We start from the raw sequence: 16,034 nt of genomic DNA on the forward strand, positions 1-16,034 counted from the left end.
TCGAGACCGGCGTAGCGTACCAAATATGGTTAACCATGTTCCGCGAATAACTCGATTACCAACCCAGCGCTTATACTGGTAGTCGTCATTCTCGCGGCGAGCAAAACAACAAAGTACTAAGGAACTGACATCAGTTTTCTTTTTCGTATCGTTTCTTACATGGAACAAACCCGCCAACAGACTGTGGTCATTTCTTGACCTAGAGTTGAACGTCCAACTTGAAGGTCGATTGATCGGCCGACGACGTTCTCGAATCGAAGAAGCGTCGATCATCGCGGTAAATCATTCATCTACAGGGATATCCCGCAGACTGACGAATGATCATCGAGTGCCCTCAGTTGTTAGTTCAACCGGCCCCAAATGTTGACGAGAACAAAAGTAGTACGTGCAGAGTAACGTAATAACGTAATGACAAGACCTGAGCCTCGTCAGCTGCAAATTTGCCTCAGACTTACCCGAATAGTACGAAACAGCGACGTTAAAGACCTACCCTTTCACCACGAATTTCTAGGGGACAAATATTTGACGCTCGCCAACGCCAAGTTCCAACCATGAATGGCAGCGACGATTCATTTACATGAAGGAAGCAATCTCAACCTACAAATCGGGTTGCTCACTTGTGCTCATCTAACTCTCATCAAAATTCTATTTCGTCGATACATACGCCCTCCACCGCACCAAAACACACTCGTCTGTCACATGCGCTGCTCTTCTCCCGGTGATTGAGGGTGCGGTTTGGCACCTACTCCATAATCGTCCTTCACCAAGTTCATTTCACACTATCCCGCCGACACCGACTTATTTAATACCGATGTCTTCGGCCTCAACGGCGTCCCAGTCTCATCCAGGTATGGAGGTTTGTACTGCTCGTATCTATCAGTCACTACTATCATTGCTAGGTATTACAAACCGAGAGCCTGCGCTTGTACCACCGCCTCCAAGCATCATCATTATCCTCATACTCGCGAACGACAGCAATGACTTCGATAGACTTGTTGTCCGTTTCGGGTTGCTTTGTTTGAAGTTGGACGAGCTTTCAAATGTATAAAAACATGTCTTTCACCTGATTCTGGCTTGAAACTTTTGTCATGCTTCCTTATTATCATCTTGTGTGTCGTTTTGTGCTCTATTTTTCAGGAACCGGTACCATTTAACTCACATAATTTAGTAAAGGTTGGTCGGAGAAAGGTACAGATATTTTTCTAGATCTTGTCGTCGTCCATGTCCTAATTATGACATGTCTTCGCTGTCCTACTCATCGAGCTCGCAGTCTTTGCGCACAGCATCCAACCCTGGTGCCCCTGAACGGCGCCATCTTGCTCATAACCCTCGACACCAATCCCGCTCCCGCTTCTTCCTGGGATCCTAGCAACTATGCCGTTGCCACCAGTTGTTTCTTTTTTATTTGCAACAGGCATCGAGACCGAGCAGCACGTCCGCTTCAAGATCTAGTGTCGGATTCGCATCGCGCTCGCAGTCGACATCTCCTCCCCCGTTGCCTCTTCCCATCAATCCTCCTTTTCAGTTACCACTGCTGGTGCAGCCTTCACATTCATTCTTCAGTAATTTGCACTGTGTCGTAGATTTCTTTCTCTCCTAGTTGACAGCTCCACCATGTACATACTACCCCAATATACATCAATGTGTACATACATGTTCCTGTCATTGGCAGAATTTTATATTGTATCCTTATCTCGCTCAGAAAGACAAATACGCGAGAATTTGAATTGGTTCATGAGTAAAATTTTATCATACATAAAAGACAAGATACGGTCAAGGAGATGTAACACTGCACATCCAAGCTATGTATGAGAGGATGGGAGAGGGTGGCAGACATGATGATGAACAAGCCAAAAGTGATGTACGAGAAAGCACTGCCCCAAGGAACGCGCTTGACTAGAAGTATCGATGCAGTGACTTCCAATCAAGGTCACAGCATTCGTCGTTACTGATGTCCGTTGGCTGTGCCAGGAAGTAAAAGCGCGTGGAGGACTTTGGAGAGGCGGAATTCGGAGAGAGAGAAAGCACAATGCGAATACAAAAAGATCAAATACATCTCTTTATTTTTAGATGTCTCTCCTGGACATGACGCCACGTGCTGTCGCGCCGCATGTCGTGGATGGTTGGATCTGCGCGTTTTTGATACTGGCAACCTTGCCAATGGCATCGACTTGGCGCATTTTGAGCCCCATACGAATGACTGCTTCTGAAATGCTTCTTGAAATCACCCAGTAGCCCTTCAAATCCACAGAGCATATTGTCTTCGTCAAGCCAATTGCAAGAATATATGGTGGATGGCGAGTGGTGTGTTTTCCGTGTATGAGTACTACGAGGGCGCCCGGAAGTCGAGCAAAGGAGTAGATCACGTCGAGGATCTTGTTGTGGGTGAATGGATGGTGAAGGTGCCATAAACGGGGCTGGCTGATATGAAGGACCAGCTAGTTGTGAGCCATGCTGCATCTCGAAATCATGGGCGAATGATTTTCGACAGACGCGGGGGGGCGCAAGATCTGTATTTTGAGAGACATATTGCGGTAAGCGACGTCTGTAGATGAGGTGGTTGTAAGCAAAATTACTTCTCATAGATGACGATGGACCTACGTTGGCAGTGGGCTGGATGGTGAAATATCGTTCCTTTTCACTTTGTCGTGGTACTGGGCACTATGAAAGTTTGGGCGGTTGTGGAAAGGGGTTTCATAGCCCGTGTATTGCTTAAAGCTGGTCGCTGCAGGGTGTGTATGGGTGTTTTGTGGACCAGGTGCGTTCATAGGCATCATTGGAATAAACCCATTAAAATTTATGGATTTGGCCGTTAGAGATTGTGACCGTGCCGTATTGTCAATCATAGAATCGTTCAGCTGGGCGTAACTTTTGCATGTGGAAAAAGAGGGCGCCGAGGCTGCCTCACTGGCATCTGATGCACTACTTGAATTAATGGCGGCGTCGATGGACATGTTGGTGACGTGGTTTGATGAATCGGCGGCGAAACCAACAGGGTGGGTTGCGTTATTGACATTCGATGAGTTGGCGATGTGCGTCCTGCCCGGTGGAGCGGAACTCCTGTCCCAAAGGTTGGGCGATGTTGAGGAGCCAGGAAAATCAGTCTGACTGGAGAAGCTAATTGCGGCATGAGATGATGTCTGCTATGGAGGTAAGTAGTAGACTAACCATGATTTAGAGCTTGACATTGTATTTGGATAATTTCGAGGTCCAGATACTGTGAGTTCATCATTGGGAAATGAGGTCGAGCTCCGTGGCATCGAGTGAGACATCTTTAAAAATGATCAGTGCGATGGGGAAGGATAATCCAAAAAGTACTACCTTAACTGCAGGGGGAACCCGCATAAACTCTGGGGTGTAGTATTGTTCGGTTGGTTGCTGAATAGTCTGGTGTACTCGTCCTGTGGAAGAAAAATGAGGAGATTCAAAGATAAATGAATGGGAACCACGATACTAGGCATTGAGGCAGTCATCGATGGGTTAGAAGGGGGGGACATCGTCGAATGGTATTGCTGGGTTGGTTGCGAATTAATCTGGTGTGCTTGTCCTAGTAGAGGAGAAATGAGGATATGTGATACCAGGTATTGGGGCAGTCGGCAATGGGTAAGAAGGGGGCGACATTGTGGCAGAGAATCGCTCAGGTAGCTGCTGAATATGACGTGTTTTTCCTGTGAGAGAGCGATGAGAAGATGCAAAGATCGATGGGTAGGACCCACCTATACGAGGCATTTGTGATTTCAGTAGCGGACAAGAAGAAGGGAAGGTGAAAAAGGTGAGCCTGCGACGGAGGTATTAAAAGGGGGGCAGGACTGGCCATCGCAACCAGACAACCGAATAATTCGAAGATGACCTTCTAGAAGATGTCGCCGACCAGACCAAGCCAACGACACAACGTCCAAGTGAATGCTGTGGCGATTGCCTACGAATGGGTGTATGTTGGAAAAAAAAGGGAAATGGGAGTATTCCGGCCATGGAACGCTTGATTTCAAATGGAGGCCCGGGAGTGTAGCATGGTAACTTCGGCGACTAAGGTTTATCCAGAGATCAGAAGGGACACCGGGTCCTATACACTAGAAAGTAAAGTTGTCCTGCAAAAGGTTTCATCCTCGATTGGGATAAGATAAAAAAGAAAAGAAAAGAGTTAGCTAGTAATAAATGGCGAAAACTGGGAACAAGGATCTAAGTCCCAGATCTATTGAAAGATGGATGTGTGGAGAAGCAGCTGAAGTTAGTACTCCGTTTGATGCAAACCAGTCAAATTAGAGGCAGCGAATTTTTGTGAGTGAGTAGTGTGAGTGGGAGAAAGCAAATAGATAAAGACGCTGATATCTGGTTATTTGTCTTGCGATAAGCCTCGGCAAGGGACAGGACATGTCCGAGCCATTTGAGCATGGGAGTCGACCCAACCCTAGTCAGATTTCTTTTGATTTACAACAGCTCAACCATTGGCGAGGATCTAATTCAAATGTGTAAGATGTCTTATGTTGGCTTATGAGTTGTCGTACCTAAAAAAACCCGTTGTGGGTGAAATTACCAACCCAGCGCTGGACAGCGCTCGTCTCGGCTACGTTCGCGGCGAGCAATCGGTAGTAGGTTACAACCTGCTTGGATAGTTATGATCGACGATCAGCCACACTCAACCTCAGCTATCCTCATTTCTTCCTATGTGGAGAAAATGACTCACAGCAAAAATTTCCTGACATACTATGGTTTATGATAGCTGGAAGTTGTTTGGTTGACCGATAAATCAACGAGCAGTCAACCACTTAAGAAGCGTCGATCCTTTACAAATCATGGACATTCAGCCCAGACTGACGTTGTCATTGCCCACTTATTTCTGATAATAAATCACGCTGTTCAATCCAAGGTGATCGCAGACCTGCGAAGAATCAACCAAACAAGAAGTTAAGAACCGTATGCTGAACTGAAAAAAAAAAACCAAAATATCGGACCAACTGGGTGTCGTTGAAGTGGAAACAATGTATGAAATATACTAAAAGTGCAGAGAACATGTCCGAACCTTTCCATCGAATTCAAACCCAACGTATCATTTCTCTAGCGACCGAAAGTAGATGAATCAGCATGGATTATACTCAAGAAGCCGTGGAGAAAGTCACGGTTCCGAAACTTAACATCTTATGAGAGCACTAGGGCCACGTTTGACCTAGGGAAGACAGTCCTCCAAAGAACAGCTTCTCGTCGCTCCTTCGGTCCAGAACTAGAACACGGAACAAGGAAATAGGCTAATATTAACAAATTGCGTCATTAGTATCGTTTGCAGTGCTGCAGTTGCAGGGACATTTCATCCTAGGATTGACCTGAAAATTGTTGACCCTGAGGCCGGGAATCGTCCGCATTTTGAGACCAAGTTTGGTCGATATTGACATCGCCGGACTGCCTCCGATGGTCAATTTTCCAGGGTACAGTTCTTCCCCCGCTAACTTTAGTCTATATGGATACATAATGGAAGGAACTTGAAGATGTGGCATCGGATGTTCAGGCACCGAGGTAAAAAAAAAAACTGGCTTGACGTGGATCACATGACTGTTTGCCCTGGGAACCCCTCTTCGGTTCGGAAACGACCGAAAGGGAAGCCACGCGTGGGGCAAGTTTCCCACCGGTAGTATGTACTCCTCCCCCAACCGTAAACTACGCTGCCGGTCATCGGACGTGGTACCTTGCAGTCATGCGACAGGACTTTTACTCATACAAGATATCATCACGGGCTCAATAGTTAAACATGAACAGGATGAGAAGGCCGGTGCGGTTAGGGCTAACGGTAGCCACCTGACGAGGACCTTCGCCAGTTCAAAACCGCTGACATCCCCGCCATCATGGCGTCCCTCTTACCCTAGCTAACAGACTCTTATCCTAGTAGGTGACGGGTGACTGCCACAGGTACTAAGAACGTGGTCCGCCTCCCAACGATCTGATGGAGTGTCCAGATGTAGCATGCGGCATTATATATGCGATTCTCATACTTGGCCTCACAACTTGTCACCGACTTCAGCTTCAACACCGCCACTACTGCACGATCATCTTGAATTCCTAGTAAGCCCCCTACGTTGGAACTGTGTGTTAAGCATTACAGCTACAGTCAAATCTTACTGATATCTGGGGGGGATGTACCAGCGAGGCATTGATTTGGGTCATTCAGCGACCGCGCCTAGAAACGGTAGAAGACGCAATGAAAATCATTTCCCTGGCTTCGAGGGAAAGGCTTTTGGTGATTGTCCCATACTACGAGGGCTTACCAACCAGCGCACCACCAGAGAAAAAATATAACCCGTTTCGCTGGTTCCGAAGTTCTTGACACAATCGCCAGTGCCCTTTATCCAGCACTCATCGCCAACGGAAGTTAGACTGTAGTCAGTTCGTATGCCTCAAACGAGCTGGTCACCAGTCTAAATGCCAGAAGCCACCAATGTTTTTACTTGGCCTCTTTACCAGTTCTTTGGGACATGCGACTTGACTAACACTCAAACCAGTTATACTCTAATCAAATATTTTCCTACCAACTCGTCGAAGTGTTCACAAGCTTCTCGTCTTCAACTTCAACCTTCGAGCTCGACTTTTTGCATCTCTAGCCAGAACTCTCTGTCATACCCACACTGATTAGATTTGCAACACTGGCACCCAACGCGTATTCTGCTTATTGGTGTGTAAGCCTAGGGCCCCAAACAACGATATGGAAGGAGGACCTTAGTGTTCGCTAATATACTGGTAGTAGCATGCTTCGTTCAGAACATTCCAAACACGCAGTCAACATGCATAGACAGTGTGAGAGACCTATATGCAGTAGGTCTGCCTGCGCAGACTGCGCCGCAGAACATGATTAACACTTCCATCTTTCGTATCAGAAATACCATGTCAGTATCTCATATAATTCCAGCTGTGATCGCTCGATTATACGCTCACAATAGGAACTATGCAACGCAGCCACAGCGGTCTTACTGAAACTTCTTCTAACCGGCAACTCGGAAAAGTCGGAAGTGAGAAGCTTGGCCTTACTTTTCGACTACGACCAGCGCCTGTGCTGAAAGGCGTATAATATTGACAGTAGAACAATGTAATTAGCGGGCCGTCACCCAAATTATAGTGATGGGCCCGTCATCACGTGTGGTGTCTGCAGGGGAAGTACTAGTGCATCTTCGTGTCGTCTCGGTGTCTCGGATAGCCACAGGCAGTGCCGCATGGGGCGATACAAATATTACGCAAATTTACATAAATTTGCAGCTTCCATTTGCGACGTCGGACTTTCACTGGCACGCACGAATTTGCCAACTCCTCAGTATCACGATCGCCTTCATATGTAATTTGCATGTTCGACTCTGCACTTTCCTATGGATATGAGCAAGAAAACATGAGATCTCGGGCAACTAGACTATCTCCGCGAGTGCCCAGGATGCGAAACCATGAGGTTGCCATATGTTGATTAGTCGCTAATAGGTATAGGTCCAGACGTTATTGTCTTTCGCACGTAAAAACGATATTAATGTTTCGCATGTCCAGGTGCATGCTGGCCTGCAATGATTCCAGTTATCTAATCGTGGGCGGCATGCTTTTCATTTCTGGGGGGTTGCCAGCTAGCGCACGTTAACGCCTTCTTCTCCGGTTATTGACATTTAGGTTCGGCCAGTCAGGGCTTAGCTCATTGCCTTTGTTCTGCTGTGTCCCTTCTGCGGCTGCCCACTAAGAACTCTTCTTCGTACTGCATTGGATCTATGCTTTGGAACTGGTTGAGCCCTTCGTGATTTCTGGTACGAGTGCGTGGAAATTTCTCTTGACATGAACGATTGAAGCTCTCCGTGGTCTTAAGGAGGCTCAGCCGACTCGTGGTACTGGTGAGGCTGAATCAGGCTCTCCGTCATGCATCGAGTCTTGACCCGAAACAGCAAACGGAGCCTCATTTATCCTGCGCCCTATCAAAATCAATCCATAAGACTGATCTATCCATGATCCTCGCTTGGCTATTGCCCCCCAAAGCACCATATCTACGTTGAGGCTACGATCTTGGTATGATACTCATCGGGCCATTTCAGCAGGATAGGGACCTCTTTATCCGCGCAGGAGAACTTTTTCGAGTTTTGAACTTGCTTACTCAGGCTCTGCCGTTAGGAAGCAAGTGTAGACATGCACTTTTCAATTTACAGAATGGCCATGCTCTCCGCGAGCTTCTATGCATTGGCTCCGTGCTGTCCCCTCCTTGCGTTTTCCAGGCCTTCTCCTTGCTCACCTAATGTGATCTAAACTCGTCGCTTAAACAAGTGCAAGGCATACAAGCGCAGGGGCTGGCTTCTACTGATTTAAGGACGAGAATTCCAACTGTCACAACAGAACAGCACTCCTCTCCAGTTCCTCAACCCTCAACGACTACCTACTCCCAATACCAACATGACTGACGTTCTTGGTGTTCTTGTCATTGCCCGTAATGGTGACCGCACAGAGTACTACCAGGATCCCTACACCTATGAGAGCTCCTACACCGAGAGTACTGCCCTTGGTGCTGTAAGTTACTGGTATGCGGTTCACAACTTCTCCAGCTGATGCAGCCTCATCACAGGCCGAGTCTCACCAGCTCGGATCATTCCTTCGCTCTACCTACATGTCCTCATCTTCTCCTTCATACATCGCGGACATGAAAACCGACCTCGTGGACAACCACGAGGTCCACGTCCATGCCAAGGCTGGCGGTGAGGGCGCCGTAATCTTCGACTCTGCTATCGCCCTCCTCCAGGGTCTTTTCCCTCCCAACCCTGCCAACAAGATCGTTCTTGCCAACGAGACCACCGTCATTGCTCCTCTCGGCGGTTACCAGTACGTTCCGATTGAGACCGTCGAGCCTGGTAACGACAGGTCCCTTGAGCCATGGACCGACTGTCCGGTAAGCAATACAACACATACCTGGGGGACTGCGATCTCACCATGGCCTGTAGGCTTTCGAGCAACACATCTCTAATGTCTACTCGTCTCCTGAGTTCAAGGAGACCGCAAAGGCAGCTAGTCCTTTCTTCGATTCTGTCAGGGACTACGTGTTCGGCCGCCCTACTACTCTTGAGAACGCTGTAAGTAGCACTTCTCATCCTTTGATATATATGCTGATTACCTCTGTGACTTAGTGGAATGTGTGTCGCTATCTAACTTAGGTTGCTGATGTCGGGCTGAACTTCTTCTAGATCTACGACTACATCTCGACTGAGCTCTCCCACAACAAGACATACGCTCACCGCCTTCCCCCCACGTTGGTTGAGCAGGCTCATGGTTTTGCTAACTACCACGAGAATGCCATCTTCTCGGACAAGGATGTCGGTGGTATTGGTAACTGTGAGCCGATTTCGATTCACGTACGCTGTCCACCACTAATCTTGTTACTGTTCAGTGGCTGGCCGCACGATTCTCCACACGGTCTTGAACTCCCTCCAACGGATTGCATTCAACGGCGACCCTCTGCAGTTCCTCCTCATTGAGACCTCCTACCAACCTTTCATCTCCCTATTCCACATGCTTGAGATAACCAAGGAAAACCCGGAGCTTGGCAGTATCCGTGCGTATGATCTACCTGAATCAGATTCAACTGATTGACGCATGGATTATAGCCAACTATGCTTCTGCTCTTGCCTTCGAGCTCCGTCGCGGACCTGCCCCTGAAGACCGTGACTTTATCAGAATCAAATTCAAGAACGGCACCAGCGACTTCCAGACCTACCACGCTTTCGGCCACAGGTCTGACATTGCCGCAACGGAATTCATCTACAGGATTGAGGTAGGCACATGCGCTAGTTTATGAATTTGCTCTTCTCAATACCACTGTTCCAGAACTACGCCATTACCAGTCAGAAGCAATGGGCCGCTGCTTGCAGCGCAGGTCTTGAGGATAACTGGCTCCACATTGGCTCCCAAAACGCGATTTCCAGCACTGTCTTTGCTATTCTGGCTGCTGTCTTCCTCCTCGGCATGTTCATCCTCTCCAAATTCGTCAAGAGCGCCCGTGCCAAGGCTCAGAACACTCGCATCCGCCTTGCTGACGACGAGGTGAGTCAGCCGCACCTACCTGAAAACCAGTACCCCAATTATGGAACCCTTTCCAACGTGGGTCCTGGTATCATTGTCGTACCTTTTTGAATCATGCTAATAAAATGTCATCTCTTTTGTTTTTTCATGACAGAACATCGTCGCTCAGCCCGCTTCCATGAGTGAGAAGCAGCGCCTTCCCTTGTAAACGCTGGTTTAGAGGTGCCAGAGGTTGAAAAATATCTGCTTCAGCCGGGGGTGGGTTTCTTGTTTGATTGGTACTTGGACTGCATCGCATTGTTTCAGACTCTTACCGCATTTTTCTTCTCGTTTACCATATGACTGCTGTGTAGTTTACAATATGGGACTGGGTCCCCGTAGTTGTGAAAATTTACACATTTTCTCGGATCTTTGCGTGACTTGCTAAGACATGATGGCTACAGAATCCCCTGTATCGCTGCCATACTTGCCAATGCAAATAACTGAGTCCAGCTCGAAACTTACTCTTTTGTAGTCCAACGTTTAAAAAGGCGTGGTTCCCACTAGGAGCTCAGCCAATTAGCTTCCAGGCACGTGAGCATATTTGTTTATTCGGTGTGCCGGACTCCAACAATTTCAAGTTTTCAACCGACCCACCCGTGCAGGCGTTTATCCGCGTCTACTTCTCAACATGACCAGAATTCCCTGCTGCCACATCATATGGATTCGATAGATACTTGGGCTTTCCGAGTCTCCGAGGCAACTTAGGCTGAGCTTTTTGACTTGACATCGTAAGTGCTTCCCTAGCCATTCAGTATTTTTACACTCTTCCACTGTGTTTGATGAATTAAATGTATCCATTTATCATTTGACTCGAGGTCGTTGGACGCTCGTGTATGATCGAATTTCTTGCTTTACCAGCAAGATCGACAATCTTCTCTCTGAATTATGTTCATTTTTACTACATGCAATGTTTTGACGGGCGGATACTGACGAACGTTTACCGGTGACCATAGGACCGGACCACCATAATATCTGCCAGCGCAACGTGCCTATCATTCCGACATACGTACGGAAATATCTGGATGTCGTGCGGATATGGCAGTGATTCAGAGTGTACCTGGTGTCATGATCCTCCTCTTCGGTGCTGTCTGCCTGTTTTAGCATCTGCAGAATTTCAGCTGGCTATAGACGTGTACAATTATGCACTAACAATCGATTTATTGCATATTGTCTGTAATATGTCTTGCGCCCTGTCGTGACCAGCACAGTACTTGCGCCTCGGTTACCCTTAGGCGCGACACTCTCGCCTGCGTGTTCGCCAGTGGCGATGAAGGTTCTGGCTTAGATCTCTTGCCCTGTACCGCGTTGTGTCCCCAGATTTAGAAAGCTAACCAATAACGGAAGCCCTTCTTATCCTTCCCTGATACACGAGGCAGGGTAGCCAGTTCCGCATGCCCTCGGACAACGGCTACATATAGCTATCGGCAACTCCACGAGCGATTCATTCTATCAACTCATCTGTTCCCTACACCCAACACCGATTTCTTTGTGCACTCCCTGCATTTACGCTCGTGTTTATTGTATAACTGCTAGATTATGATGGATATCGACATGGATTCTCCAGTTGGTCCCGTGATTGTGACGGACTACCATGAATCGCACAGCCACGGAATTTCGGTGAGATAACATTAACGCCGAATCAGTTCTCAGGAGTTCTAACGCTCGTCGTGTTACAGGTATACGGCGCCGAGATTGACCTTTGTGAGCTTCTACAAACACTATCTTTGTCGAAAGGCAAGACCAAGGTAAGCACGAGCCCCATCCCGTCACACATAAGTTTGACTCCGCAATGGAGAAAGGCTCCCGCAAACGATCCAACACTCCCTGCTGTCCCCTATGCCTTGCAAAGGGCAAGCGAGGACGCTGCAAACACAGAGGATCCAGCGTACCACGTGAGTGTAGCCGAAATCATTGCAATTCTCACCATTAAACTTATGACTCATCTTAGTCCGACGCGGAATCATCAAGTTCAAAGTCCAGCTCCTGCGACCCAACCCCAGACACCACCAACCACCTGCCCACCTCATCTGTCACAGTCCCGCGCTCTCCACTTCCCGCATGCCACTTCCTCCAATCCATCCTCGCTTCGCTCGCCCCCGAATCCCACGTGCTCTCTCCATCTCCTTACCCCTACCCCGCGTCATCACACTTCCGGACGACGGGAGGCGAATATCTGGACACGATTCTCACTCATCGTGCGCTGCTCAGTGCATTTCCCCCTGCACACCGAGGCTGTGCGACTGCCTTGCAGGAAATAGCGAGAGCAGTAGAAGTGAGGGCGTGGCGGGCTGATCGTGAATCGGATGCAGAGGCAGTGGCGACTCTTAGGCAGGAAGCATTCTTAACTTCCACGTGGCTGTAAGGGATTAACATCATTACGTGCTGCGGGTCAGCTGCGCACACTTTAACTGCTATATATATGTACATAGCACCCTTCCAAGAGTAGCTCATACCGGATCAAAGACGATTATATCCACATTGAACGTTATCGTTTAGTATAGGTTGAGTGAGAAGCGCCGGTTCTACTTCATCTTCACTTGGTATGCCAGAGATTTATCGTCTGGCCGCGATCTCATGCTGAGGGAGTCACCGTGGTGTATCTGGAAGTCGAGCCTGAGAATTGCCAGTGTCCGAGTCAACGTCGACATCGGCGAAGAATTTTTATTGTAACTTCAAATTACCAGTTTGCAGAAACAACACTGGCAGACTTTCAACAGCTGGACCTCGAGGAATTAGCGGTGTAGAGCTGTTGTCCATAAACGCGCATTTCCCACCAATTCCTTCTCGATGGAGAGGTTGTGCTGTTTATCTTATGTAAGCTCTAGTTGGTGAGGAGAGATTCCGCCGTAAGCATGAGTCACCAAAGTCACTATTCAGGTGTTTTTCAGGTGCGTTGCCAGCTTCTTTTAAACGAGATGTTTGAAGTCAAGTAGCAATCTTATAGGTATATCAGTTTAATTTTAGTCATCAATCATTCTGTACTCATGGTAGTAAAGTGTCCAAAACTGTCGTTGAATTCGTCGACGAATAGATTGCGTGGCGAGAGTAAGGCCCCGAGCGCTCTAGGCAAGATTGCGCATGATCACAAGGAGGAAATGCGAAAATGAAATGCGAGAGCGCACAACGTGACAGAGTGGACCCAATTGACACCGAGCAAGCGCGTCAGTGCTGCATAACATGACGAGGGACAAAAACTGTGCTTATATATGTTAGAAAGGTTTTGACTGCTGTCTTCCCGTCTTGTTCTAATCTTGTCCGTATCAAACTTGTACGCCATTCTCAACCTTTTGCATAGTAGGTCTCTTTTCAGGTCACTAACTAATATTAGTAGACCGATGTCCAGCCGGTACAAACGTCTTGATCGTGTTATTGGTGGAGACAGTGGTTGGTGTCCTCGACATTACACAGACTTACTGACGGTGAGTTATATAGGAATCTAGATATTACTGAGTGCTCACTAGCCCACAGAACCCTTTACCAGACGACGATTCCACTAGAAGGTTCCCCATCTCCCCTGAAATAACTGGCAGAATCATGGAATTGCGTGAGGACCACATCCACACTCTGGAATTTCTGCACCGCAACGGATCTCGTGTCGTTGATGGTGATGTGAAACTACTGGAAAGAAGAAGAGATGGATCCTTCCTAGTAGTAGCACCTGCACTCGGTTCCCAGTCTTCCAGCCAGCTATACTTTATTTCCCAAGATGACCGAGTTTATGAGATATATGCTGCTGATCGCTATATCGGTGAACTTAGCTTTCCACGTGTAGTTCATGTGGTTTCGAGAAATGTTATCACAGAGTGTGCTCTCCTTATGCAGCTCATTGATATCACACTTCTCCGAACAAAGCACAAAACTCCCAAGCCCTCCCTCCCGTCCGACGAATATACACACGGTCGACGGTCGCTCTGCACGGAAATAGTACATCGTCGACGACAACGTGTCTATCAGCGTATACATGTGTCCCGCATCTGGTCCACTAGTATCCGCTAGTTTGGCAGAGTCGTATTGTCTGAGCGAACCTCCCTTTCTAGGCCATGTTCTGGAATCGAGAACTGTGATCCACTCGGCGTTAAATACATTCTTGGGAAGTGTCGTTTGGCACCACCGTACAAGTGCCGCTCCACCTCTTTGATGCTGATGACCCCTTTCACTCCGATGAACCATGGTTGTGCGCAGACGATACGCCCATAATGACTGTAAACGAACAGCCGATGGGAAATGATAAGGAGCACGATTCCGATTACGATAAGCACGATGCCTCCCACTAGGCCGCCCGGGCTGATCTGAGTCTTAATGATACATAGCCCGATAATAAGAGCTGGCCATGAGAGATACGGAATGAAACCGATGATGGTCCTCCTCAATGAACGTGTGGTTGAAAATGCAACCTCCGGGAAATCTTTCCATCTGATGGCTGCCGCCCGACACCCATCAATCACAAGAGCTCCATTCTCCGTGACACCAGCGACCTGGATCTCCGGTATAATGTCCCAAAGGTTAGCGCGGTAGATATCATCATCAGAATACCAACACGCCGTTTTGGTAATGGTCGAGGGCAGCATGGATATCATGCGCTCAACGATATGGTCATTGTCATTGGTCATTGACAGCCTCACAAGAGCGCGTAGATCGTTCTCCGAGCGGTTTGGGTGAATCCGGTGCTCAAAAAAGCCCGTCAGCGCATACACACGCTCAGCCTTGTATGCCCCACTGGTGACAGACTTCTCGAGGTCGCCTATCATATCCAGCTTTGGCAGGGGAGGAGCAGCACCTGGTGCTAGAGCCGCCGTACCGCGCCGCCATATAGCTGATTTTAACAGCGTCAAGTGCTCCAGCCTCTCAAGCGGATCCTTCCCGCTGTATGCATTGACGATAGCTTGTTCGATATCATAGTCCGTATAGGCCAGGTTGGCCAACTCAAACAGCGACAACGGCGTAACTGCTTCCCGATCGCGGAATTTGTAGCAAAGGCCAGAGCTCAGGAGGGCTTCTGGCATAGTCCACACCCGTTCGCCCTAGCCTCTCTCTCCAGCACTCGTTCTCCCCGGTTGCCGATTTTCCGAGCATGATCAAGGTCACATCTGCTCCACGGTAGACGTCTGCCATGCAGTACAAATCCAGATTCTTCTCTGACAGTGTCTCTCCTACACACTCCAAGTCGAGCCAGTACGCATCATATTTCTGTCCGAGCACCGCTGCACGAATCTCCTCTATGAACTGAGCCTTTTCTGCCTCCTGATCAGGGCCTCGAGTGAAGGCATCAATGGCGCGGTAAGAGATGGCGATGAATTTAGTACGGATGATGGTATCACGATCTGCACATGGGACCCACTCATTTCGGATCGGGTCGCGGATAATAAGAAGTCGCGGATAAAGGGAATGGGTAGGGATATCCATCTCACCTTCCTCGAGGATGCGCGAAGAATACTCCATAGGCGAACGAGCTGCCCACAGCTGACCCTGGAACCCGCGAGCATATGATTTGTAGTATCCAGTGTTATACAAGTCCCCATCATCCTCAGTGGAATCGTCCATGTAGATGGGAGTGTAAAGCTGTGTGAGCAGCCAGACGACTGCCCAGAAGAGCCTCAACGTAAACCACAACCATACGGCTATCCATTTAAAAATGAGCCACCCTCGTATGGGGGAAGTGGTTAGCCATATGGCGCTTTTGATTGCATGATTGGCATGGTTTCTGATGGAAACTTCGAATTTGCCGGAGGGAGTGACGGCTTGCACGACAAGCCTTCGACAGATTCCTGTAGTAGGACTGACATATCTCTGCTCTAGACCGTGCGTTTTGGGATTGCCCAAATCATCGTAGCAAGTGATGGTTTCGTTTCGCGTGACTGGCTGCCACACTGGGAGCCGCATCCTGGCCGATCCTGTCGAAAGTGTCAAATAAGGATGAGAAACGTGCAGGACTTTTAAGTTATCTGGATTTACGGTGAGCAGAGGGATATGAGCAGGGGTGT

General features: G+C 48.3%; 4 protein-coding genes across 4 annotated transcripts; 2 read left to right on the top strand and 2 right to left on the bottom strand.

Moving 5' to 3' along the window:
* Window positions 1–2,302: 2,302 nt before the first annotated feature.
* On the bottom strand, window positions 2,303–3,544 carry EDB93DRAFT_551923 (uncharacterized protein). The gene is made up of 4 exons (XM_041456695.1): window positions 3,322–3,544; window positions 3,169–3,272; window positions 2,637–3,117; window positions 2,303–2,510 (listed from the first exon to the last, which is right to left on the bottom strand). The coding sequence occupies exons 1-4, from the start codon at window positions 3,343–3,345 to the stop codon at window positions 2,439–2,441; spliced, it is 681 nt and encodes a 226-aa protein (XP_041312260.1). The 5' UTR covers window positions 3,346–3,544; the 3' UTR covers window positions 2,303–2,438.
* A 4,850-nt stretch (window positions 3,545–8,394) lies between these two features.
* Window positions 8,395–10,427, top strand: EDB93DRAFT_1290242 (histidine phosphatase superfamily; the record flags this gene model as incomplete). The annotated part of the gene is made up of 7 exons (XM_041454546.1): window positions 8,395–8,508; window positions 8,564–8,884; window positions 8,937–9,065; window positions 9,177–9,324; window positions 9,380–9,544; window positions 9,597–9,763; window positions 9,817–10,427. The coding sequence occupies 7 exons, from the start codon at window positions 8,395–8,397 to the stop codon at window positions 10,120–10,122; spliced, it is 1,350 nt and encodes a 449-aa protein (XP_041312261.1). The 3' UTR covers window positions 10,123–10,427.
* Window positions 10,428–11,592: 1,165 nt separating this feature from the next.
* On the top strand, window positions 11,593–12,415 carry EDB93DRAFT_1237904 (uncharacterized protein; the record flags this gene model as incomplete). Its single annotated transcript, XM_041451475.1, has 4 exons — window positions 11,593–11,631; window positions 11,730–11,798; window positions 11,853–11,945; window positions 12,002–12,415. The coding sequence occupies 4 exons, from the start codon at window positions 11,593–11,595 to the stop codon at window positions 12,413–12,415; spliced, it is 615 nt and encodes a 204-aa protein (XP_041312262.1).
* A 1,081-nt stretch (window positions 12,416–13,496) lies between these two features.
* On the bottom strand, window positions 13,497–15,933 carry EDB93DRAFT_1237905 (uncharacterized protein; the record flags this gene model as incomplete). Its single annotated transcript, XM_041451476.1, has 4 exons — window positions 13,497–13,567; window positions 13,854–14,045; window positions 14,123–15,074; window positions 15,139–15,933. 4 exons carry the CDS (start codon window positions 15,931–15,933, stop codon window positions 13,497–13,499), a joined length of 2,010 nt encoding a protein of 669 aa, XP_041312263.1.
* Between the last annotated feature and the right edge of the window lie 101 nt (window positions 15,934–16,034).

Source organism: Suillus bovinus, assembly GCF_016758785.1.
Source record: "Suillus bovinus strain UH-Sbo-P2 chromosome Unknown EDB93scaffold_4, whole genome shotgun sequence".
NCBI classification, from domain to species: domain Eukaryota; kingdom Fungi; phylum Basidiomycota; class Agaricomycetes; order Boletales; family Suillaceae; genus Suillus; species Suillus bovinus.